The 25,242-nt window shown below is 49.1% G+C and overlaps 1 protein-coding gene across 1 annotated transcript in view; it reads right to left on the bottom strand.

Annotated features, from left to right (window-relative positions):
* CDH23 (cadherin related 23) overlaps window positions 1-25,242 on the bottom strand; it is a 184,818-nt gene that overhangs the window by 133,664 nt on the left and 25,912 nt on the right. Inside the window, exons 4-6 of the mRNA XM_066191902.1 lie at window positions 11,018-11,160; window positions 8,091-8,138; window positions 7,798-7,890 (exon numbers count right to left, since the gene is read on the bottom strand). Coding sequence (XP_066047999.1) covers window positions 7,798-7,890; window positions 8,091-8,138; window positions 11,018-11,160 — 284 coding nt within the window. The remainder of the gene's footprint in view (window positions 1-7,797; window positions 7,891-8,090; window positions 8,139-11,017; window positions 11,161-25,242) is intronic.

Raw genomic sequence — 25,242 nt, forward strand, 5'->3', positions numbered from 1 at the left:
TGAGGAGCCACCAGCACTTGGCATCAGCCATTCTAAGCTCAGACACTGTCCTGACCTCAAGGATGACATTGGGACAAACCCACCAGAGCTCTGAAATCAGCAGATCCGTGCCCTCAGCACCCATACGAAGGAGCTCAGGGAGTGAGGATGTTTTTCCTTTTTCCCATTTCTTCCATGAGGAATGATTACTGATTTGTCCAAGTTACCTTCCCCCTCTTCGCCTGTGTTATCCTCACTGAGAGAATGTTGTGTACACTTTCCCTTCCTCTCCCTCAAGATAATTTCCCAGCATGACAGCTCCTCCATGGAAGGCACCAAATTCCTTGCTTCCCCCCACTGACTCCCCTTTCTGGTCAAAACCTGCTGTTTTCCCAGTCCCCCTCGTCCTGCCCAGCACTACACTGGCCAGAACAGCACAACTATTTCTAATTTTCAGGCTGCACCCCCTCCTCCCCCCCTTCTTTTGCTGCAGTACCCTTCCAGAAAGAGCCCAAGTTCTGCCTGGTGGAAATGACTGTTATCTCCAGGACACTTTACACATTACTTCCACGCCATTTGGAGTTTTCCGCCCCAGTAGTTTCTGTTGCATCTCTGATTTCCCTCCTCGGTCACGTGTATTAAAGGACCAAGGTCTCCTGTTCGCTGGTGAATCCAGACAAGGGACAGTGGACACTTTCTGTCTCCCTAGGACGTCACTCAAGACCCTCTGGTGTCACAGCAAGCGCACCAGCAGTAACAACAAAAACTTGCATGCAGATGACCTTCGGAGAGAAGGATGTTCCAGGTCCGAGCACCTACTTGGTGACACCTTCAAAGGAAAAAGCTATTTAAAATGAGGGCTGGGGAGGCCCTGGCACAGGCTGCCCAGGAAAGCTGTGGCTGACCCATCCCTGGAAGTGTTCAAGGTCAGGCTGGACAAGGCTTGGAGCAACCTGGGATAGTGGAAATTGTCCTTGCCCACAACAAGGGGACGGACAAAAATGACTTTTAAATATCCCTTCCAACCCAAATCCATTCTAGGATTCTGACATCTACAATGTCAGCTGTGCAGACCCCTTCAAACCCCATGTTTTACTTCATGCACTGCAGTCTGTTTCATTTAAATTCTTTTCTCCAGTCCTGGTGGAAAAAAGCAGAGAGAAGATGACAGCTGGTGCCTGCTGTACTTCCGAGCTCTTGCCTGAAGACACTGCCAGCATCCCAAAGCCAGAGGGAAAGCCCAGGACAAGGCCTGCACTTCCCAGCCCATTTATGTTTTGCTTGCACGTGGAAAAATACTAATAAAGACGATTAAAACTGAGGATGTCCAGGGAAGTCTGGGAAGTGTTTCACCTGCTGCAGATTATCACCTGTGCAACAGAGACCCTCTTGCTACAGCAAACATCAGTCAAATGCCCACTTCCTATTTTTTCTACAGGCACTGGAGGTGAGAGATCACCAGCACTGGGCATGCCAATGGGATGCCAGGATGGAGGGGAGATGGACGTGCTTGACCTACCCATGAAGGAGAACCAGCTTTTCTGTCCAACAGTGCTTAATGAACACAGCTTCAACAACTCGCTAAATTGCTTGCTGCCTTTCCAGGAAGTTTTAAAAACAACAAAAAAACCCCCACAATGAACGGATAAACAAATAAATTTTAAAAGCTGCATCCGATTTGCTGAGGAGAAGTTCAAGACACATGCAAATTTTGCATTCTGAAAGGTAGTGGAAGGAAGGGATGACTGGATTTGGGGGATAAGTTATTCACTATAAATTATCTCTAAACTCCACATGGAAACATAAGGATAAGGAGAGAAGGAAAACAATGAGTGATGGGGAAAAAAAAAGAAACGAGGAAGGAAAGCAGCCAGCAATGATTATAGACAATTTTTGAAATGGAATCGGAACATCATCCTTATCAGCTCTCTTATCACCTCCACTGTAAAGGCTCTTTATTTAAAGGAGAGGAGGAAAAAAAGCCCCAGAAGGTGTCTGGGAATGTGCAAGGGACTGGCTAATGCAGCTGAGGGGGAGCTCAGCTCGTGGTGGCAGCTGCTTCGTATGCGCAGCATCAGGCCTCGAGCCATGGCAATAGAATTATACGAGCCCCTGAAGACTCTCGGGCAGGATGGCAGGGAAACTGATGTAATTATGGACATTATTACCCTTAAAGCAAAATAATAATTTTAATTACAGCAAGGGCTTTTGGGCCTTTCTCTGCTCCTCCCTGCCCCTGCTCACTGCGTAGCACAGTCTGGTTCCAGGCTGTGCGATGGGACGGGACTGTGACTCCCCTCCTTCCTCTCCTCCTTCCCCGCCAAATACTTTTCTGCACAATTAAGAAAAAGACATCATAAAAGTCACGATTTCAGCTACACCCCCATATTAAGGATGGAAACGGTGCCCAGCAGCTTGTGAAGGCTCAGTCCCAAAGGCTGCTTCCCGAGCAGAAGGGACCACTGCTGATGGCGAGTGCCCGCCTGTCTCCCAATTAAAATAAATTGGCAAATCAGGGCTAAGGTCGGGAGCTAAGACACCTGCAAGCCAGACCGTGGCCACCTCATCAACACTGCCGTGTGCAGACCAGAAACTTTCCTTTCCAATTTTGAACTCCTCTCCCACAGCTTTGCTTGCTTGAATTCAGGACGAGATGAGCGCATTCCCAGGGCAGAGGGCTGTGGTTACAAATTTGAAAGCAGAGCTCGAATTCCTGCATCCTTGTGAAGTTACAGGTACTTCTCTCGTGGTGCAGCTGTGATTTCATGAATAACTAAGGTGCTGAATTGCAATCCCTGGCCCAGTGCTGAGCTTTTTGCTGGAAGATCATAGGATCATGGAATGGTTTGGGTTGGAAGGTACCTTAAAGACCATCTGGTTCTAACCCCCTGCCACAGACACCTTCCACTAGACCAGGCTGCCCAGAGCCCCATCCAACCCTGTTCCAGAACACTTCCAGGGATGGGAATGTGTAACCTCAAGATGTAACACACGTCACTTCATAAATCACTCGGTGTGTTATAAATACAGCAGAGGGGATGAGGTGGAGGGGAGCACAAAAGGAGAGAAAACTCTGATGGAAAACTCCTGAGGGAACATTCAGCAAAGAAACCAACAATTAAATGACCTTTCTGCCAGCACGTCAGAACTGCTGATGCTCCGAGGCCATGGATGGCTTGAACTTGATTGGCAAGCTCAGGATGTTGGGGGTTTATAGTAGAAAACAGCTTTTCCAAGGAGGTATTAGACTTGAAGTTAGTTTACCTCATAGTATACAAATTAGGTTGGAAAAGCCCTCTAGGATCGAGTCCAGCCATTTCCCCAGCACTGCCAAGGCCACCCCTGTCCCCAGGTGCCAAATCCCCTCCAAGGGACGATGACTCCACCACCGCCCCAGGGGTTAAAGGCAAATGGAAAGTTATGTGGAAACCTCAGGAGTTTTCCTGCTTGGGACTGGGACAGAAAGCCCAGCAGCCATCCAGGGGGAACAGTTTACCCTGATGTCCCCATCACACCAGGCACCACAAACAGGGGTTTGGCTCCTCTCCACGTGTTTGCCTCACCTAAAAGCATTGAACTGCAACAATCCAAGAAGTCTGAGCTCCCTACGGATCCAGCCGAGCGGAAAAAAATATTAGATAAAGCAGACTGGACTTGCCAGAAACTGAGGCATGGCCACCACAGCCTGCCACACAGGCTTGGCAATAGATCTCTCCTTGTTTAAAAGCCAAAACCCTGAGACTCCCAGAAATGGGGTGCCTTAGGGTTGAATGAGGGGCGGGGTAGAAAAGAGGCTGTGAGCAGGAGGGGAAGTGCAAGGGATGCATCCAAGAGGAGAACAAACCCTGAAGGTCAGAGTAGCAAGCACATGAGCAGCTAACTAATGTACTACAGCAGCACCATGGGGCACAGCCACGGGCACACACGTCCTCGCAAACTGGAAAGCCATAAAAGTCTATTACAGCAAATCAAACAGCAGCCAGCATGACAGCCATTAGCCTGAAATGAATACACGGGAACTTAATGAGCTCTGTCGAGGCCAGCTTGGTGAATTAAGTCGGCAATTCTAGCAGGATTCCCCTTTCCTTTGCAGACTTGAGAGCGCCTGCCCCGCCTCGCTGCCTTTTGACAGGCAGAGCACAGGGCGCCCTTGCCCAGATGGGACGGACGATTACGCTGGAGCAACGTCCCTCTGCCGGCCCCCCCGGCAGCTGTTCCAGGGATGAGATTAGCACACAGCAAGCACAGAGGATCCGTGCCACTCCAGCAGTCCCAGCCTGGGCCTTGGGAGCTGCCGTGGTGCATCCTCTCCATCCCTCCCCGCACCGCAGAGCGATCGCAAGCCGCAGCCCGTGCCCAAATAAATTCCCATTCTCGCACCAAGCGGACCACGTAAAACACCAGGATGGGTATTTAGAAGCAGTATTGTTTTAAAAGGTCAGTTTACTTCATGTTCCATTTATTTATGCACACTCTTCTTTTGACTTTCTGAGTGCCACACAATAGCATCGAGGTTTGAATAGCCTTTCGGTTGCTGCTCCATTAGCCACGACAACTGCAAATCGATACATCCATTTATCTCAAAATTAAAAAGAGAAAAACCCTCATTAGCTGCCAAATCTGCACAGAGCCAGTCTATTGAAAACCATACCGGACTCTTCTCTTTGTCCAAGCTCCAGACCTCTTCATTCAGTATCCACAGGCCCTTTGATTTGGGCTGTGTGCTCTCTGAGGTGGATTTTGGTACCTGTGCCCTCGCTGCTCACCCTCAAGTTGTCTGGAGCATGGGGTGACCTGTCATCCCTCACCATGGCTGGTTCCCCAGCCTCAGCTGCTCCCCACATGTCTCCCCCCACTCTTCCATGCCACATCACCTCCAGCTTTGAGTAGTCATGGACAAGCAACAAGGAAAGCTCGTGACTCAGTACAGGTCTCAAAGCCAAGTGCACATCTCCACCCCGAGAGCTGTGCCACCACATAGAGAAAACGTTTACTGCTGACACCTCCCACGGCCTGCAGCCCTCGGAGGGTCCTCTTAAGGTGGTGGGAACCCATCCCCCGCTCCCACAGTGCCTGGCAAAGCAAGGCTCCTGTCCCCCTGGCAAAAGAACAGGAGTGCCTTCAGGATGCTGGCGGAGCAAGGCATTTGTGGCTCATTACCTCTGCTCGGTGCCCTTGGTTAAAGATCACGGGGAGAAACTGGAAGTTGGCACACTCTGTCTTGTAATTAGATTAGGCCAACCTCCAGAAGAGCACAGCTCCCAAGGCCAGGGGCTCGGTGGCTGCATGGGAGGAACACTGGGCTTGCTGCACCCTAAACAGCCAGGCAGTCCTGGGAACCCTTCACAGCAGAACCACAGCTCACGTGCACAGCAGTGTAATACGGCACAGAGGGGCTCTAAGGTTCAGCCTCTTCTTCTTTTGTAAGTTTTTTTTTGTCAAGATTGCCTGCCCGCAGTTCCCTTTCCTCAGCCAGCTCTCATTTTCTACATGTGAGGACATGAAGAGATAGGACACAGGGGAATGGCCTTCAACTGCAAGAGAGGAGGTTTAAATTAGATATTGGGAAGAAATTCTTCCCTGTGAGGGTGGGGAGGCCCTGGCACAGGGTGCTCACCATCCCCTGAGGCTGCACCATCCCTGGAAGCGTCCAAGGCCAGGTTGGAGCAACCAGTGGAAGGTGTCCCTGCCCACAGCAGGAGCTGAACTAGAGGAGCTTTAAGGTCCCTTACAATCCAGACCATTCTGTGACTCTAAGGTTCCAGGATTCCAAACCAGGACCTTTGCCCTCCCTGCTCCCCAGGCTGGGCACAGGTTAATAATGGAAATGGGGAAAACTCAAGCTTTGCAATATTGGCTCTCGGGACAGAAGCCATCAGCAAGAAGAGATGTGGCACAGATACTCCAGTAAAAAACTGGTGCTTGACACATCCCTGATTCCCAGAGGAGTCACAGACACCCATTTCCATCTCTTCACATGAAGGGCAGGTAACAGCAAAGCTGTGACAGTTCTGGCTTCTTTTTTTCCTTGCCAAGGTCAGGATTAATACATGGGAAATGTAGGTTTTGAGTTTGGACTTGGATGTTTATTGTTTCCTATCTATTTACAGACTCATGAGCCGCGAGCACTAACTACCAAGTTTGAGAAACGAGGTAAAATGGAGCACCTCTAACTCTTTCCAAGGTTATTTAAGTGATAATCCCCCAATAACAAGGTGACACCTATATTATTTATACTTTTGACCCAATAATGACCACCCAAGGCTCACAATGACCTTTTTCACCCAATTAAAGAAAACCACCCAAACCCACGAAGAAGAAGGAAGAAGGTGAAGAAGAAGGACTTAGACAACGCCTTAAATACTTCATCTTGTCCCACAAATGTTACTATATACCAAAACCCCAAATTCTCAGTTTCCAGAATTCCAACACAAAGCCACAGGGAAATCTGAGGGCAGGGGAGAGGAGCCTGTTCTCCTCCCATCGTACTGCCATTCCTTTTGCTTTGCAGACCTCTGCAGGCAGAGCACAGCCGGGAGGAGCAGCAGCAAGGCACGGCAGCCACCTGCCAGCTCCCGAGGCCTGAGCAAAGGCGGGAGCGGGGGGCACCTGGTGCGGATTTTGCCAAGTCATTTCTCCACCCCTGGTGCTCTGAAGAGCAGCAGAAATGCCTCTGACCCAGTGCCACTCTCACGGGGAGGTTTCAGATGACTTGGTGCAAAGATGAGACTCCAGCTCCCGGCTCATACATCACAAGCAGCTCTAATGAAGAAACCTCATCCTCCAGCAGAGGGATGGGGAGGGATCAAAGCCCAGCACGGCAGCAACAGGAATATTAAATACGCCCTGGTAACACAATTGTTTGCACCTCTCAGTTACCAAAGCTGCTTCATTTCACACGCATCACACAATGCACGTGGGACCTCACCCACACCCCGAAGGAGAGCCTGAGGAAAACTGCCCTGGCACTGTGGTGCAAAAAGAGGTTTCCTCCACTGGAGGATGTCAAATGCTTTACTAACCCCCTGTTGCAAATGGAATATCCTCACCTGCTCCGCCTGGCACCAGAAGGCACAGGTTTAAAGCCTAAATTCGCATCAGACCTATAAATTCCCGGCCAAGTCAGGCTGCAGGTGCAGAAGCTGTCCCTGATGGATGAGTAGACGTCACCTCCCTTGCAGTGGCCAGCAGAGAGAGCAGCAGCAGGTTGTGGAAACTCTGTCCTTGGGGATATTCAACACTTGGCTGGATAAAGCCCTGAGCAATCTGACCTAACATGAAAAGTCTCACTGGATTAGTGGGAGCTTGAGCCAGATGATCTCCTGTGGCCCCTTCCCACATATTTTCTTACAGGGACATAATGGGACGAGTCCTGCAATGGAGCAGTTAAAGGAAATCCCTAGCCAGGGCAGAAGCCTTTGGGCAGTACTCTGCCAGAATTCAGGCATTTGGGGAAATATTTGGCCCTGCCTCAGGTCACCTCTGCCACAAGAGCTGTGCATCCCTCCCAGCTCCGAGGAAGAGAACAAGACACAGATCCTCATTTACACTCATTCGCAAACTTACCACTCGTCATGAGAAAGATGTCACCGAAGCACCACATCTCCTCTTCCACCTCCTTCCCCCAGCACCCAAAACACTTTGCTTCTGCCTATTTTCAGGCAGTAACTTCCAGAGGTTTCATCCTCCTGCAACCTTGTGAGGGTCCAGGGCAAGAGGACAGCCCTGTACATCGTGACAATGACTCCGTGATGGCAACCAGAGAGCACGAGTGGCCACTGAGGGCAGAGGCAGAAGCTAGGCAGAGCTGATCCCTACCTCTGGGATGCGGACGCTGTAGGGCTGGTTGTGGAACTGCGGGGCGTTGTCATTGATGTCTCCGACCTGGATGTTGACTGTCCCTTTGATCACCTGTGGAGCCAAGGACAACAGCAGGGTGTCAGCTTTGGGTGTGGATTTAGAGCCCAAAGCCAGCTTGAGGCTCTGTTTTTGGGCTTTGGGCCAAGGGGTGACCCCTCCCTCTCCCCTGGTGCAGAGGGGCCCGCAGTGACCCACAGCCCCTGCTCCCCTCTGCCCGTGCCGCAGAGCATGAAATGAGAAGTCACACTCACCCCTTGGCTGTCACTGACAGAAAATTCAACCGTGAATTCTGACTTAGTCTGAAAGGGAAAGAGAAGGAAAAAAAAAACCCCTATAATTAAAGATATTGTGGCTTTTATCTGCAGATGGCAGGCTGGGGACTTTTAGCCAATGTTATTACACGCAAAATGCTTTCAGGACCTTCCAGAAGAGGAGAGGTATTTGAGTGTCATTCACCTGCACTGGGCAGGAAACCCTGGGGAATCTGAATGCCAGAGGGGCTCCCGTGTATTCCACAGGCACGGCAGATGCCCTGTCCTGGGTCAGGAGGGCAGGGCTAAGGAGCTCCTTGACTGGCAGCTGGGCACTTAAAATATGGGAAGGTTTATGACTTGTGACAATGCAACACAGTCTCAGTGAGGACCTCTAAATCCTGCTGCTGCTTTCCCAACTTACCTATCACACAGCTGGGAATCCTGGGACAAGCCTATGTAGTGAGAACTGGCTGAAATTCCATAAAAACACTCACACAATTCTCTCTGCCCCTTATTGCTTTAACTAAATTAACAGCTTGCAATAGGGATCTATTCCAGTCACTGATGCTGGGGAGCCCAACAAGTGGGAAAGAGATTTTTTGGGGGGATCAGGGCAGGGGGATATTGCTAGTGGAGGCAGACCTTCTCTTCCTGACCCTTTTCTTCCCACCAGGAATTATTTTGCTCCTATTTTACCAAAGAATTGTGTGAAGATGGACAGCAGGACTCAGGCCACCACATCTATCTGGTACCTGCCCACCAGCTGGTGCTTTTTGTTTCCCTCCTGTCCTGGCAATTCCTTCCCACCTCTGGTGTCCTTGCCCGGCCTGAGCTGCTGGAGCACAGCAACTCGATGTTTCCAAAGCATCACGCAGGAAAGGCTGGAAAAGCCAGCCTGAAATGGCTCCCCATGCCGCAGCTCTGGTTGATTTATTCCTAATGAGATGGGCTCTGGGACAGGCAGCAGCCAGCAGCGCCCCAAACAGGAGCTCTGCTTGCACTAAAGTTCCTCTTGGAGAAGGGTTTGGGGAACAGCTCCCCACTGTGTGTACCCCCTCCTGCTCCCACATTTCCATCCAAACAGCCGAGAAGTACAAACAGGGAACGCCCTTTCTAACTCCTGCCTCGGGGCAAAGCTCGTTGGCAGAAGGAAGAGCTGAAATCCCGAGGCAGAGGAGATACTCTGCTCCCTGTGCCATCCCACTCTGCTGCATCAGTGCCTTTCAGCCCTCTTTTCCCCCTACCCGTCCACAAGGGACAACGCAATAGGGAAGAAAGGAAAAACAGGAGATAAGAAGCAACCTGTTGAGCATTTAAATTTTAAAAACTCAATAAAATAATCAGAGAAAGCTTCCACATACCAACTGCTGTCTCTAAAATTATTTTAACACAATTCTTTAGCCTCAGGGTCTGCCATTTAAAAAAAAAAATCCGTTTTCCTTCTAATCTTCATAGGAGTAAAAAAAAAATCTTTTAAAATTCATTTTGCCTCTAATACATTTGCTCCTTCCTCTTTTTCTCTACTTTATCTTTTCCTGCATCATATACCTTAACTATGACTCCTTCTCCCTTCTTTCTCCTCCATTGTACAAGAATTCAGCTCTCCCTTTTCCCTTCCCACCGCTTCTCCTGAGCACCTTTCTCTCCCTTGACTTTTTGAACATGTGCATCCAGGCCAGTGTTCACTGCTCCCAACCCTCTGCCCATCTCCATCCCTTCCCTCTGACTGTTTCCTCCACCATAAATTGTCATTTATGCCTCTTTCACCTCCTTTCCCACATCCATTCCCAGCACTGGTCTGCCTTCACTGTCTCCCATGTACGGCTGACTTGGAGCCCCTGGGATCAGCCGAGCCCATCCACGCATCCAAGCTCTGCCCAGCTCCTTCCCTTCCCACCGTCAACGCCACAAGACACCTAAAATCTATTGATCACCTTCCTGGGCCTAAGGCTGGCACAGAAAGCATCAGGAAGCAGGAGGCATTTGGATAAGGGAAGATTTATGACTCACGCCAGCAGCTGTTGGCACAGGGAGGTGGAGGGGAGAGGGGTGAAGAAAAGCACTTTATTTTCCCAAAGTCTCGCTCTTAACACTGTGAAATTGGGTTTGGCCTTCCCCCCAGCCCCAGCCTGAGCAACATCCACCACCCTGCTCCTCTGCATCCCAATGCCTGGCTGGCTCCGGCAGGGAACGCCAGCGCCGGAGGTGTGTTAATGGGTTTGATCTTCCCAACACTGCTGCTGGCCAAGGCAGCACTAAATACAGGCAGCAGAAGCACAGGGGAAATAAGGCACATTGCCCAAATGACATGGCATTTTCCCAGTCTTCCTGATATCCCTTACTCCCTGCTCCAGGAATGCGGCAAGGGCCAAGGTTTTAGCAAAGAAGGCACCTGGATGGGATTCCAGCCTTGCACACCAAAGCTGCCATTGAAAATAGGAGTGGTGAAACAGCTCTGAGGCAAGAATTTTGCCAAATTTAGCATCCAGCAGCCTGAATCCACAAGAGGATGAAAAGTCTTGATGAGATTGAATAAGCAGGGATACCTCACATCTCTTGACACGCTGTTCTAAATAGTAAAGGATTTAATTGGCATAGAGATTTAAAGAGGAAGCCTGTACATTTCCCTGACTGTGTGAGCAGCCTGGCTCCTTGGTAGATCATCCCCACTTACTAATTCCTTTACTTCCAGACCCACGGATGTTATTCCCAGCACCCGGGAAAACCAAAAAGTCAGACCAAACCAAGAGCACGCTGTCCATTGCCCATGTCCCCACTGCACTGGAGAACAGCGACAGGGTGTCCAAGGAACATGGACACACCCAGATTCCCAGCCCCACCAGGGAGCAACACCTATCTCAGCCATCACGGAGGATGGAGGGCTACCGTTCATCTGAGCAGAGGTGGCTTTTCCCCAGCTTTACCTCTCTGTCCAGGGGCTGCCTGAGCCACACGACGCCGGTGACACTCTCCACGGCAAAGAACCGGCTGGCCTCCTCCCCGACCACCCCGAAGACCAGTGGGTCATTGTCCAGGTCCCGGGCCAGCAGCTGAGTCACCGAGGAACCTGGGAGACACAGAGAGGAGGGAAATCCTGAGCAAAACGAGGCAGAGAAGAAGAAATGCTGAAAACATCCAGCTCGTCAGAGAACAGAGGTCTGTGGAAGACCTGGAACCAACGCCCATGGTGCCCCAGTGCCTCAAGGGGAGTCAGGCACGTCTGCATGCACGTGTGCATGGTCTGACTGTTCTGTTTGGCACAGATGGACTGAACCACAGATCCTCTCCTTCCTTGCCTTTATTAAAAGAGAAAGTCAGCCTGGTTCAGCCCTGGCACTAGAGACGGAGGATCCCGCGCCTCCCCTGGGTAAGCGCTGACCAGCCTCCTGCACACCCTTCCTGCCAAGGGGCACCACCAGCAGCTGCAACAACAAAAGCAGGGGTCAGCCACCACCCTTGGAGCCTCACCTCATTCCCACAAGAACCTCCTCAGATCATTCTGGGCCCCTCCACAACAGCTTTGTGCACTCTCACAGTCTGCCATGGCTGGCTGGCCGTGGCTGCCTGCCTGTTGTCCCACCCAGCTCTCCCAGCAGGATGGGGGAGAAAACAGGAGGAAAAAAGCTGCTGGATGGAGATAAGGACAGGAGATTCCCTAGGCCGCCTGGCCTCAGGGATGGGATAGGGATGAAATTTCTCCTTGGCCATGTGGATTTGAGGATGAGGGGGGACAATCTGTGTGAGCCACCTTGTGCAGCACCAGAGCACTCCATGCCCCCAGATCTCCGGGCCAAGGAGAACAGAAGCCCAAATTTCATCCCTCTGGGAAGGTGAGGGAAGTTCCAGCAGACCAGAGGGCAAAAGCAGCAGCACAGTTTGGAGAGCAGAGCGAGGCAGGCGATTCCCAATCGATCGGTGCGACATCAATCATGGTGGAAATAATGGAAAAAGCCGATACGAGATTCCATTAATAAAGAATTAAATGATAGGAACATAATAAATGCCAGTCAACACGATTTTATGGAAAATAGAGCTTGTCAAACAAACCTGATTTTATTCTTTGATGAGATTACAATTTTGGCAGATAAAGAAGAAATAATAGATTTCTGTAAGGCGTTTGCCTTCGCCCTGCGTGACTTTGTGATTAAAAATTTAGTGCCCTAGGACATTGGTGAAGCATGTTTTGAGTGAGGATCCAGCTGGCCTGGCAGGTCCCAAAGCCACCAACCTCACAGGGGACACAACAGTGCCGTGTAAAATTGCTGTTGGTACAAGCTCTGATAACAGCATGGCACGTAACAGGGAGGACCCTTGGTTACTTGGGCTCTTTTGGGAAAAATTTACTTTTTGACCCTTCTCCAAACACTCTCAAAAGACTGGAGGGCAACAGCTGCAGAGGAGAACATCCCAAAGCCAGCCCTGCTGGCAGGAATGGGGGTCCAAGCATGCAAGGAGCCATTCCACACCCTGCCTGGAGAGCTCTTGGGGAAGTCAGGAGTGGCTTTGAGGCTAAAAAGCTGCCTCTGCTTTGAGGCTGCAAATCTACAAGCTGCTTGCCAGGCTGCATCACCTTCAGGACTGGAGGCAAGAGGACGCCACAAAATTTCAAGAGCTGGAAAAAATGCTTTTCCTTTTTAAAAAAAAACACAAACAAGGCTTTAAAAGCTTGAACTGCCTCATCTGTGACTAAGAAGAGTGAGATGACTCAGGCCATCTCGAGCACATCCACGGAGAGGACAAAATGTGATACTAAGCAATGAGCACAAAAGCACAGCAAGACTCCGTGCCCAAACCCGGACAAATTCCTGTTTGGATGAGGAATAGCAGTTGTTTTAAAAGGAGCAGCTAGAATTAACCACTGGGGAAAAAACCCATTCCTTCCACCAACAGGTGCAAGTGAGTGATGGGTCACAACCAAAGGCATTTTGGGTAAAGACAAAAACAAGTGGATTTATCCCAGCCCGTGACCGGAGTGTTCATCTGCAATGTTCTCACCTCTTCAGTGCTGCCAACCCCATGGACACAAAGACCCTACGCTTTCTCAAACCTTGTAGCCCTGATACAAAACAAGGCAGCAGCTTGATTTTATGCTGGAGGATGTTCAAAGCCGTCCTTAGCAAAGGTCTTTTTGCCCCGAGGACAAAAGAAGACACTCAGCCTCCGTGGCAGGGAAAACCAGTAGCTAGGACAAAAAAAATCCAGGATCGTGGCTCTTTGTTCAGCCAGGTTAACAAGAGAACAGGCTTTCTCCCTTTACCACCCATTCAAAAAACCCAAATCAACAGGTCATCATTTCCCTCCAGAACAGCAAATACTTCAAACTCCAAAAGGTCTTGGTTCCATCTTTAGAAGGGAAAGATCTTAAAATTCCTGCTGAATAGGAAAATCATGTGCCACCCAGTCTTAAACATATTTGTGGTTTGTGTGTTGCAAACCTAGTTGTACCAATAAATAAATAACTAAATCAACAAGCATTTAACATTTAACTCTTCTCTCTCTTTGCACTACAACTACCTCCAACTGTCAGGGAATTGAGTTCCTAAATTCAGGACAACCTGGAGAAGGAGGCAAGGCACTTCTGGGCAGAGCATATCATCACACCTCCATGCCTTGCTCCTGTCAGCCTTTGGAGTAGGATCTGTGGAAAACAGCACTCTGAGCTCGACCACCCCCTGCTCCGAAAGGAGCAAAACCAAGGACAGATTCCTCAGCTTCTCTGGGCTTTGATTTGTTAGAAAAAAGAAGCTTCATTAGAGCTTAGACAGGGACAGCTCAGAAGCAGTGTGAGCACAGAAAAACTCCATCTCCAATAAACCCTCCCAAACGAGGCACCAAAACCTAAGAGCTCTTTCACCCTTTCCCTTATCTCCCAGTCAGGCAGTAATCACTGTCCTACTTTCAGAGCACCGCGTTCAGGAAAAAAAAAAAAAAAAACAACAAACGAGTATTAAAAATGTATAAAATACAGATCAAAAATAACATTACTAACAAACACAGCAAATTAAATAGAAGATAATAAGAAACACAAGCCTGAAATGAGAAATCAGACTTCACAATTGCTTCGCTCCAAGTTTTTTCCAAGTTTTACCTTAATGGAATGCTAAATTTGGGAATGTGGTACAAAAGCTTCACCACTTTCACCACCACCACCATGATGAAAATCTGTTCCAGTTACCTTCCACTGATTTCTTTAGCACTGATTTACTGCATTTACTGATTTTCATCCTACTTTTGCCCCCATCCTCAGGAAGCAGAGGGTCCTGCCTGGACAGGGCACGCAGAGCCAGAGTTGCAGCACATCTCTCAGAAGCCCCTCTCAGGGCTCTCATGAAGAAAACCACCTTCCATCTCTCCCCAGGGTCATGCTAGAGACGCTGCTCAAGCCTCCTCGAGCCCGAGCACCGACCTGGCTCCGGCAAGGGCTGAGGAAACAGGGACAAATTATCTTTCTGCAGTACAAAGTTATAGGCTCCATTTGTTTCCTCTCAGGAATCAGACAGGGCAGTTAAGTGTCTTGATTCCACCAGATAATCAGAATTTATCTTGTCTCCCTTTGCCTCCTTTCTCTCAATCACAGCTACTTCTCCCTCTTTCTCACACATACACAGATTTTCTTCTTTCTCCAAGTGTTGAACTTTGATTGACCTCAGGAGATTTTTTTTTTTTTTTGCTGTTGTTCTCTTCCTGACCAGATTAAATCATATTCTTTTTTAGGTTTGGGCAGTTTAGGGGGGTACTTTTGCATCCCATTGAGGACCCCTTGTCTCAGCACCTCGCTTGCAGCTGTAAACCTCTGCATTTTTCTTGCCCTTCCACTTTGCCAAGGAGGAAAGTGGGAAAAGGGGGAGCACCCCACCGCTTCATCTCCACTGGTTTTGCTTTCAAGAGAAGGATGAAAAAAACCAAATTCAGTCTCTGGAAGGATCCTAGAGCTCCTGGAAGGTTTTGGAAAGTGCAGAGCCCCAGGGCCAGGGAAAGAGCCAGATGTTGACCCAGACCAGCAGGAATGGGCTGGGATGGAGGGCACAGAAGGGGCAGGCTTCTAATTAATTGCCTAATAAGCTTCCCTTTTAAGAGGTGTGACTCATACCCATGTGGGGTTAATAGGAATTTCTGCGATGGCTTTTGGGCTCAAGACTTGAGGCATCAGCTAGGCTTTAATATAAAAAGCATTTTAATCCTGATTTTAACAGCCAGCACTAGTTTCTCCTCGACTCACCGTCCTCACCCCTCCTGAGCTCTGGGTCACGTGTGTGGGCACAGCCACCACTTTTGGGCTACTCCATCAAGGTCACAGGCTGGCACAGGGAACCAACCCCTCGATTGTTCTTCAACTCCTTAGACCAGCAGAAAATCAATTTAAAACAATTTTAGTATCCTCACCTAACACAAAGGCCACCACCACACTTAACTTCCAAAAGTAAAACTTCTAGAAGCTGCCACCACATTTCCTTGGCTCCTTTTCTTCCCTGTGAGGGAGATGGAACAACCGAGGCCCATTCCCTTCTCCCAGCAGCCCTGCTTTCCTGCCCCAGAGACACTAAGAGGAGGGATTTGATGGATTTGATCTTGAAATTCCAGCCTTGTTCTTCTCATTTGTCACCTGCTCCTTTTTCTTTGCCTCTAATTCATTTTCTCTTTCACCTCAAAAATAAATAAAAAGAAAAAAAAGAAAAAAAAAAAGAATAGAAAGCCCTTCTGTAGATGCTTTCTCAAAGATTTTGAAAAGGAAAGATGAAATGCCAATATTTCTGGGCTGCTCAGCAATCTCTGAGCAATGAGAGGGAAAGAAAAGGACGGTGACTCCCTGGCCAAGGAAGTAAAGTAAAATCTAGTTTCAAGAAGTAGGTCACAGGAAGTGGGAGCTGCTCCCATGTTCGCAATGAGGCTTCAACAATTTCGTGGAGGGGACAAACCCAGAGCTGGGGACAGAGTGGGCACAGCAAACCCCTGCTGTGGAGAGACAATGCCAGCGTGGGAGGGCAACCAAAGCACAGCAGGGCTCGGGACATCTCCTGCAGCCACCAGGGTCTCTCCACCTCCATTCCTGCATTCCCTGGGTGACCCAGAAGAGCAAATCTCCTGCCACACAACAATGCTGAGCTTAAAGCCTTGCCAACCTCACCCAGCTCTGCTCAGGGGCACCTAAAGGCACATCACAGCTCCACGGGTGAGCCACTCATCCCAAGCCTCTGTCCCAAAGCAGGTGTCTGGTAGCTCATTCCATAAACACAACCTCCACAGACACTCCCTGACCTCCTTCTCAGAATGGGCTCAACCACTTGAGCCAAAACTTTCCAGCAGGACTTGGCCAGGTAAGTTTCCACTCCTAAAATTCAACCGAGCTCAACGTTACGCGTTTCTCTATCCAGGTGCTGCTGGGGATCATCAGCTCCTCCAAGGCTGCCTCCACTCCAATTACTGCATTGCAGAGTGAGCCAGAAAGGGCAGGGAGACACCAGCACCTTTAAAAAAGAAGAGCCCTCATAACAAATAAACGAGAAAAGAACAACTTCTGCCATCAGAGAAAGAAGGGTTTTTTTCACCAATGGTGCGAGGAAAAAGCCTTGGACCAGCTGGTCTAGGAACCACAAGCTGCCGTCATGTATGGGAGGGAAAGGAGCCAAACACAGAGGTGACAGGAAAGAGGGAAAACAAATCTGTGCAGTCAAAACCATTTCTGAGGGAGTTTGTCAAGCTGGGAAGTGAAAACCACAGCAGAAGAGTTTTTCCTGGCTCCTCAGATGCTCTGAGACAGAGCCTGTAATTTCTCTGCTGCGTTTAGTTATTTAAGTGGGGAGTCAGTGTGGAGGCAGAATCCATAAGCAGAGCTGACAGCCAGTGGGTAAACCTCAGAGGCACTGCCTGCCTTCCACCCCTCAGCTCTCACAGAGGTGTGTAAAACGGTGTCTAAAGCTGTTTTAAAAGGGCTTTTAAAGCTGTTTAAGACAGAGAGAGTAGCAGCAAAGAGCTAAGCATTCCCATTGACAGAGGGTTTCTTCGGTTTGATCAGAACCGATCAGTTTGGTTAACTTTAAAACGCAAATGAGGGCAGGAAAAAATAGAAAAATACCAGTGGCATGTTGAAATTTCTTGGCATTATCATTCAAATAAACAGACCTCCTGAGGCTCTCCCAGCAGATGCTGTGCATGCAGTCCCTGGCTGCTGGCGTACACCCAGGAAGAGAAGTGGCATCCTCCCCATCAAAATCAACATTGACTTGGGTGAGACAGAGTAATTGCTCTCCAGCAGCCTTCAGCAGGTCTCAAAGCAGCACAGGTATCACACAAGCTCTCCAAACCCACTTCTAAACACATGGCTTCATGTCTCTGCAGGGCATGGAAAAGCTGAGGGAGCTGGGACCGTTCAGCCTGGAGAAGAGAAGCTTCAGGAAGACCTTAAGAGTCCCTTCCAGTGCCTGAAGAGGATCTAAGACAGTTGGAGAGAGACTTTGGACAACAGAACAGAGGTACAGGACAGGGGGGAATGGCCTCACACTGACAGAGAGTGATTTAGATTGGATATTAAGAAGGAATTGTTCCCTGTGAGGGTGGGCAGGCCCTGGCACAGGGTGCCCAGAGCAGCTGTGGCTGCCCCTGGAACCCTGGCAGTGTCCAAGGCCAGGTTGGACACTGGGGCTTGGAGCAGCCTGGGATAGTGGAAGGTGCCCCTTTCCATGGCAGGGGGTTGGAACTGGATGATCTTTAAAGTCTCTTCCAACCCAAACCATTCCAGGATTCCATGGCTGGAGATGACATCCTTTGCTCACTCACTGGCACCTCCTTGGGCTGGAGACAGGGTTTATTAACTAAAACTCTCCAACCAGGCTGGGGTATTGCTGCCAAAATCACCTTATGATGCACCTTAGTATTGCTGTGGTATCTCCGAAAAAGGGAATAAAAAAAAAAAATGCTCATCCCTGGGAAATCCCCTGAACAGCGGTGTTCCAGGTACTTTCTCCCTGCCTGCTGCAGCTGGGTTCCAACAATTCCTGCCTTCCCTTCACTACAAAACCCACAGGCCTTCCCTGGGACCATGGAGAACAGGCAGAATTTTCGAAAACTGAAAGGGCTTTTGTTTCCTTTTGTCTGGGAAGGAATAGGCTGCTGCAGCATGAAAGAGGGATGTAAATAAAATCACATCAAATAAAACACCCAGGAGATAGAGTAAGAAAAGAAACACGTGTAAAAGGAGGGGTTTGGGTCTGTTAAGATATTTCCGGTGAAAAAAGGGTTCCAGCACTTTAAAAAAACCCCTTAAAAACAATTTCCTCTCCAAACTGCCTAGGTGCCTCCTAATTACCAAGAATGATCACAGACCCATTCATTTGATCCTAAAATTAATACATCATGTTCAGAACGATATAGCATTAATTTATCACAAGATTTATGAAACTTGTACTTTTTTCCTAATGAGTTTTATGCAAATTCTGCTCCATCCATTGTTTGCACCCCTAAAAAAAAAAGTTCCCTCGCAGAAGCTGCTCTGTCAAAAAGTGTCATTCACTTTTATTGGTATCTGTCCTTCTCATCCCCACAACAGGAGGGGAAAGGAGAGGAGCTGCCTCCAGCCTGGACGTGATCCTGTTCCCAAGGCATAAGCCACGAGCTCTGCAGTTGCACCAGCCATTCAAGGCACTAATTTTAAGGAAATTAACTGCTGGTTCATTCACGCCTTTGTCTGAGAAGGGTAAGAGAACAAGAAGAGCAGCAGGGAACTGGGAAATTCAAGTATTTAGACTTCCCAGAGTGGAAAGTCCGTGTTTGGTAAACTCGGACAATAAATACAAAAGGTGGGAGGCAGGGAAGCATTAGCACTGATCATCATGGGGCCATAAAAGGGGAAATCCCACGAGATTAATTTAATTTTGTATGGCAGAGATGTAAACACACAAGATGTCCCATCAACTCAGGAAACTGCACTCGGTCTAGCACCTTACAAACCCTGAATTTTCCCAAAGACCAGGGCAATCCTTAGGAGCACAGCCACGATGGCACAAAACAGGCAGGACCATTTCCAATCCAAGCACGGCAGAAATATGTATTTCGTTCCTGAGCACTGCCAACTGGAAATCAGACTGTGATCTTCATCAGAACCCACACACCTCGCAGGAGGCTGGGAAAAGGGAATTCTGGAAAAATCCTAAATATCAGGTGCAGCCTCACTCCTCGGAGCTGCCTTCATGTGACTATAACAATTACTTCTGAGTCACGCAGAGAGGTGGAAGGAGGCAGGATGTACTGGAAGAGCAAAGGAAAACATAAATCTGGGGTTAGCAGAAACATCCCAGCATCGCCTGGGGGCTTCTAAAACCGTCCTGCAAAAGCTGTTTGCAAACCAATCCTGGCATAGCCCCAGCAGCACTGGCTGCATGACACCCAAGCCCCAGTTTTGGCAGCTCTGGGAGAGGAGGGTGCTCCCCACCTCTGAGGCAAAATCTCATCTTTGTGCACGGCCAAAGACTTCCACGAGCACTGCTCCACGTCCATGCCAGTCTCCAAACAATCCGAACACTCGGTACACCCTCCCCACTGACTCCTCCAGGAAAGCCTGGCTAATGCAGCCTTGATTAACATCTCTGACACAAAGTTTAAACCCTAAATCCGCAGAATATCCTTTTCTAATTAACTTTTGAAATCAGAAACAACCCAGAAAGAACAAGGAGTATTTCCTTTGTTCCTTCCTGCCTTCTACCCGACTCCCTCCAAAGCATTCATTCTTTTTAACTCACTTGGATCAAAGGGAACCCTGTCACAGGTCCCAGCTTGGGAAAACAGGGGCACACACCCACTGCCATCTCCCCCTCAGTAAAGAAAGCAGGAGGGCAGAGACCAGAAGAGACAGCTGACCCACAGCCCTCGAGCTCAGCATTTCTCTTTGGCCTAATCTCCACCTTCTAGAAAAAACACGAGGGCAAACAGGAGAAGAGCAGAACCCCAGAAATCTATTTCATGAGGTGTTTTGCTACTCAGTGTAAGTAAATGATTTATGAGTAAGGTGACACGTGTGGTATTTTGCATTTTAGCCAGGCAAAGTAACATAGCTTCGTGTGAGTTAGAAAAGAGAAGCTGCTCTGCAATTAATATGAGGTCGGAGATAAAGCTTGTTAGGTTGCAATGCCCAGGGAGCAGGTCTCCCAGGACTGCAGGACACCTCTGGGGTGTCAGACACCCCCAGAACCACAAGGTAGGGACATTAGCAATGCTAATGGAGAAGTCATAGAATGCTGCAGGTTCCTAGGGACTTCTGAAGGCCGCCTAATCCAAACCTCCTGCCTCGGGCAGGGACATCTTCAACTAGACCGGTTTCCTCAGGGCCTTGTCCAACCTGACCTAGGGATAAAGCACTAAAACAAGATGCCCTACCACACTCACTGTAAAAAAATCCCTGCCTACACTTGATTTAAATCAACTCTCAGCTTAAAGCCATTACCCCCTTTTCCCGTTGCAACAGGCCCTGCTAAAAGTCCCGCTGCTGAACTGCTTCCTCCACCAGCAGCCCCACAAGCTGAGGAGCTGATCAATATGAATGGGGGAAAGAGGGGGGGAAAAAAAAAAAGCCAACAACAAAACAAACCCGTCAGCAAATTACACTTGCGCAAGTGAACGGGATTCATTCACATCTCGTTCGGAATCTCATCTGCGCCTCACAAAAGCTGAAACATCCCCGAGGCTCTCAGTCTCACAGGGAATACAAACCCTTTTCGTGCTGCAGCTTTTGCCCAGCTGCTCCGCTCTCTGAATGGTTCAGGGGAACAAAAATACAGCCATCCTCAGCCCAAATACCACAGAGCGTTTAGCTCCAAAGCAGGATGTGGTGTGAGCATCCAAGCCCCAAAGCCGCAGGAAACGGTCCCAGCGGTCAGGGTTTTGTCTGCAGATCTCAGATCCACGGGTAAACCGGCCTTGGACTGTCACCGTAACTCTCTGAGGTTTCACAACATGCGCTGGGTGATGAATTCTGCCTCATTACAATGAAGATGCAGTGAAATCCCTTCCTGATTTATCTCTCCAGAGTTGAGTTAGTACCTGCTGATCGCCAAGATATGGCTGCAGTAAAAGCAGGGCTTGAGCAACGGGGCAGGAATTAGAAACCCAAGGCAGCCAGTTTTGGAAAGGCTACGTTTCCTGCTCCTCTTCCTCCCTGGATCATAGAGTTGTGGCCGGATTTGAGTGGCAAGGGACCTTAAAGACCTCTTTGTTCCAACCTCCCTGACATGGGCAGCGACACCTGCCACTACCCCAGGTCACTCCAAGCCCCGTCCAACCTGGCCTTGGACGCTTTCAGGGATGGGGCAGCCACAATGAAAGCAACAAAACCTTTGAGAGAGCCAAGAGAAACAACCAGGGGCTTGGAAGTCTCTCCTCAAAAAGGTGACAGAGCCTGAGAAACACATGCAGCCCATCAACCCAACTCCTCCGGGCACAACCCAGCTCCTCAGGGCTGGCGACCACTGTCACAACTCATCCCTCTGAAATGCCAAAGGGGAGGTGGGGGGAGACTCGGCAGGTGGTGCCTGGGTGTGTGAGGCAGGAGCTTATCTGCGTCCCCGCAGTAAATTGCCTGTTGATGAATGAGGCTATTTAGGAGCCGGTGGTGCCAGCGCCACCCGTTATTAATGACACCAACGCTGCAGAGACATTTAAAGAGTGGCCCCACGTCCCATTGTCCCCTGGCCTGTGAGTAATGGGGCACCTCAGCTACGGGGCTTCACAGCCAGCTCAGCCTGTTCAACAACAGCAACAAAGCAAGGCCCGGGAAATGGATGGAGAGCACTGGACTGATGACTCCAGCCTGCTGGCAAAGCCAAGCTCCTTCGGGAGAAGCTGGGTAAAGCTCCAGCCTTTGGATAGAATATAACTGAACCCAAGGCTCTTCCACTCATCCCTGTGAGCTCCCACCAGCCACACACAGCGCCATGTTCTCCCAATCCACAGCCCTGTGCAGCAAACCCACCCCAAAACCACGGAAGGGCCAAACCACAACAGCCTCAACTGCAAACAGCAGCGGTGCAGCTGTACTTGCAACATGTGGCACAGCTCGGAGCACAACAAGGGTGATATCTGCCAGAGCCCGGGAGGCTTTCACAGGGCCATTGCCTCACTCTGGACGTCACAGATGTCTAAACATGGCCAAGAGGACAATGAGCGAGAAATAAAGAGGCTGTTTATTGCAAGAGGAAGCCTTGGAACAGAGCTCCACAGTGGCTGGTGGGAGAGCAAGGCAGAGTGTGCGAGCACACAGCTGTAAACTTGTTTCTGAGTTAATATACCCACGAGTGTTTTTCTTTTCCTATGAAAGCACACTCTTCTGCAAACAAACATCTGGAAAGCTCTGCTACAGCTGGACCATTATCCCCAGTGACTGGAGCATTCAATTAATTTAGCCTTTCTCATTTGCGAGTTGTCTGCAAATAGACTCGGGTTTGCAGGGATTTATTTGTTATTTGAATATATCTGGTGAATGGTTTATTAAAAACATATTTCAGGCAAAGGATTTCTCGCTAATTGCTCCTACAACTGTCGCTCTGAGTGCTGGCAACTGGCAGCTCACCCCACACAAATGGTCACCGTGGTCAGGTGGGAATGCCTTTGCACGTTGATGGAATGTAATCCACCTCTGGAAAGAGCTTTCTGAGGGTTTGTGGAGGCACCTGCACAAAAACGTATCCTCATGCAAACACACAGCATCGAGCCTGCCTCGGCTTCCCAAAAAACACAGAACAGCCTGTCCAGTGCTGTAATAGAGACGGACAAAGACACTTGTTTCTTCCCGTAGGATAGTTGAATATTTATTGTACACAGATTATTTTAATATGGTATTTTTAGAAGGTACTGTGTTTGAATTTAACAGGTTAGCAAATTATTGAAACTCAGTTTATTGGCTGGTAAAGGTCAGTGTACATGTTCATTAAACTTTTTTCTTTCTAGATAAGTTTACATTTTTTTTCCACGGATTCTCACGGGATGGACTTTTATTTTTATACATGCAAAATGTTTTCTCACAAGAATAGATTGTTATGCAAACTGATTTTGACTCTTATGATTCTTTTCTCACGGGAACTTCTCAGGCTAGGGTGCTAGCTTAGCTGAAATAACAAGGTCTGATTTTATAGGGCCTTTATTTATAAGGTTTTACTTACATGTAGTAGTGCAGGAGCTGTCACAAAGAGAACAGGAGCAGGATTGAACACCAGAATTAAGTGACTTCAGGCAGAACACCACCAAAAGCATCTCTCAGTCACTTCCACAGCACCTTGCAAGAATCCATGGGGCTCCTGACTCGGGATGCTCCCTGCCCAGGTGCCCTTTGTCTCAGAAGTCCAAGAAAGGAAACGCTTGCTGCAGGAATTTCATCACAGCAGCAAGGGACAACAGGGTGAGAAGGGAAGCAGTGAAGAAATCCCTTGGGGATGCAATGAGCCCAGACTCCTCCTTGACAGCAGCGTACTACAAATTGTAGGTTATACACTACCTGTGACATGTCTGAAATCACAAATCCTCCTACAGGAGCAGCTCTCATCTTCTACTAGACAGGACAAGGGGAAATGGCTTTAAACTGCCAGAGGGCAGACTTAGATGGGATATTGGGAAGAAATTCTCCCCTGTGAGGGTGGTGAGGCCCCGGCACAGGGTGTCCAGAAGCAGCTGGGGCTGCCCCTGGATCCCTGAAAGTGTCCAAGGCCAGGTTGGAGAGGCTTGGAGCAGCCTGGGATAGCGGATTCCTGGGCTGGAATGAGATGGTCTAACGCAAACCATTCCAGGATTCTATGATTCCCCTGGCCAAGGTGACCCGGGAGAGCCTGGCTGCTCTTTCTGCAGGCTGGGTCAGAGCTGCAAGGGGTGGCTGAGCCTACACACCCCCCACCCAGTGTCCAAGATCAGCCAGCAGCTCAAAAAAAACCTCCCTGAGTCACATGGAAAACCAAATAACATTTTAAAATCCAAACTGAACACAAAACTCCACGCTAAATCCCAGCTGCTGGGTTGTTTGAAAGAAAAAAAAAAAGAAAGCAATCACTGAGGTTTCACAGACTGTTCTAAAAGTGGAAATTTATGAAGAGAAAAGTGATCCAATAAGTCCCAGTTTTAGGCTTTTTTCTTTCAATCACTCAGAGTGAAGACTTTCAGAGCTACTGTTTTCCCTGAAGTCCTGATTGAGGGAGAAATAGGTATTGACCACCAAATTCAGCATCTCCCTGCTACCTGTACACATCAGAGACTCCTGTGACCCAACAGGTGTCACACCCCCCCATTTTTCCAGCCCCTTTGGAGCAGCAGTGCTCCAAACTTCTGTGCAAACCCAGCCTCTTCAGGGCACATTCACTAGAGCTGAACCTTTCCCACGCTATTGGACCATTTCTTGGATGAAGAGAACCCACCCTACTCTTTCCACCTAAAACTCATTTCCAGATTGAATCCACATCAGCCACTTGGCCCCCTGGCTCTGCTGAAGGACCTTGTGGTTATTAAAGAGTGACAATAAACCTTATCAATCAAGAGTGAATACAAAAGGAATAAGGGAAGGATTTTCCTAAGAGTGAAAGAACAAGAAATTCATAACCAACTTAATACCTGTACCAATAAGAGATACTCATGATGAATCTACAGTTTGACTCTTTCCATGAGAAATAAAAAAAAAAAAGAGGAAAAAGAGAGACCCTGGGGGACCCAGCCCTGGCCCTCCATCTCCTCACCCCAGGTATTTCTCACACAAAAGCCCTGCTTCACTTTCAATTCCACTACTTGCCCAAGACATAATCCCAGGCTCCTCAGCGTTTGGGACGCATGTGCATGCCCTCAGACGAGGATGTTGTCCCATCTGTCCCTCGAGTCCCCTCACAGGCATGTCCATAGACTCCCTGCAGCCTCCCTTCTGCCGTGCCTCCCAAATGACTGATGAGCCTGCACGTTGTTTTTGAGCAGCTCACGTGCCAGGCAGGATGACAGACCTTGGGAACCCGGGCATTAATCTGGAGATTTATAGTCAAATCTGTCACGCCTGGGGAAGCTTTTTCCCCCCAAGAACTCTGCCTGAAGGTCGCTTTTCCCTGGGCAATAAACTCCAAGAAACTTTCTCAGCCACCTTAGCCTCCACCAAAGGGAAAGCAGGGGACGGGGACAACCACCAGATAACGCGCCCAGCCTC

The sequence above is a fragment of the Chamaea fasciata genome, unplaced genomic scaffold (assembly GCF_029207755.1).
Source record: "Chamaea fasciata isolate MVZ Bird 193981 ecotype frontalis unplaced genomic scaffold, bChaFas1.0.hap1 SCAF_9, whole genome shotgun sequence".
Classification (NCBI taxonomy): domain Eukaryota; kingdom Metazoa; phylum Chordata; class Aves; order Passeriformes; family Sylviidae; genus Chamaea; species Chamaea fasciata.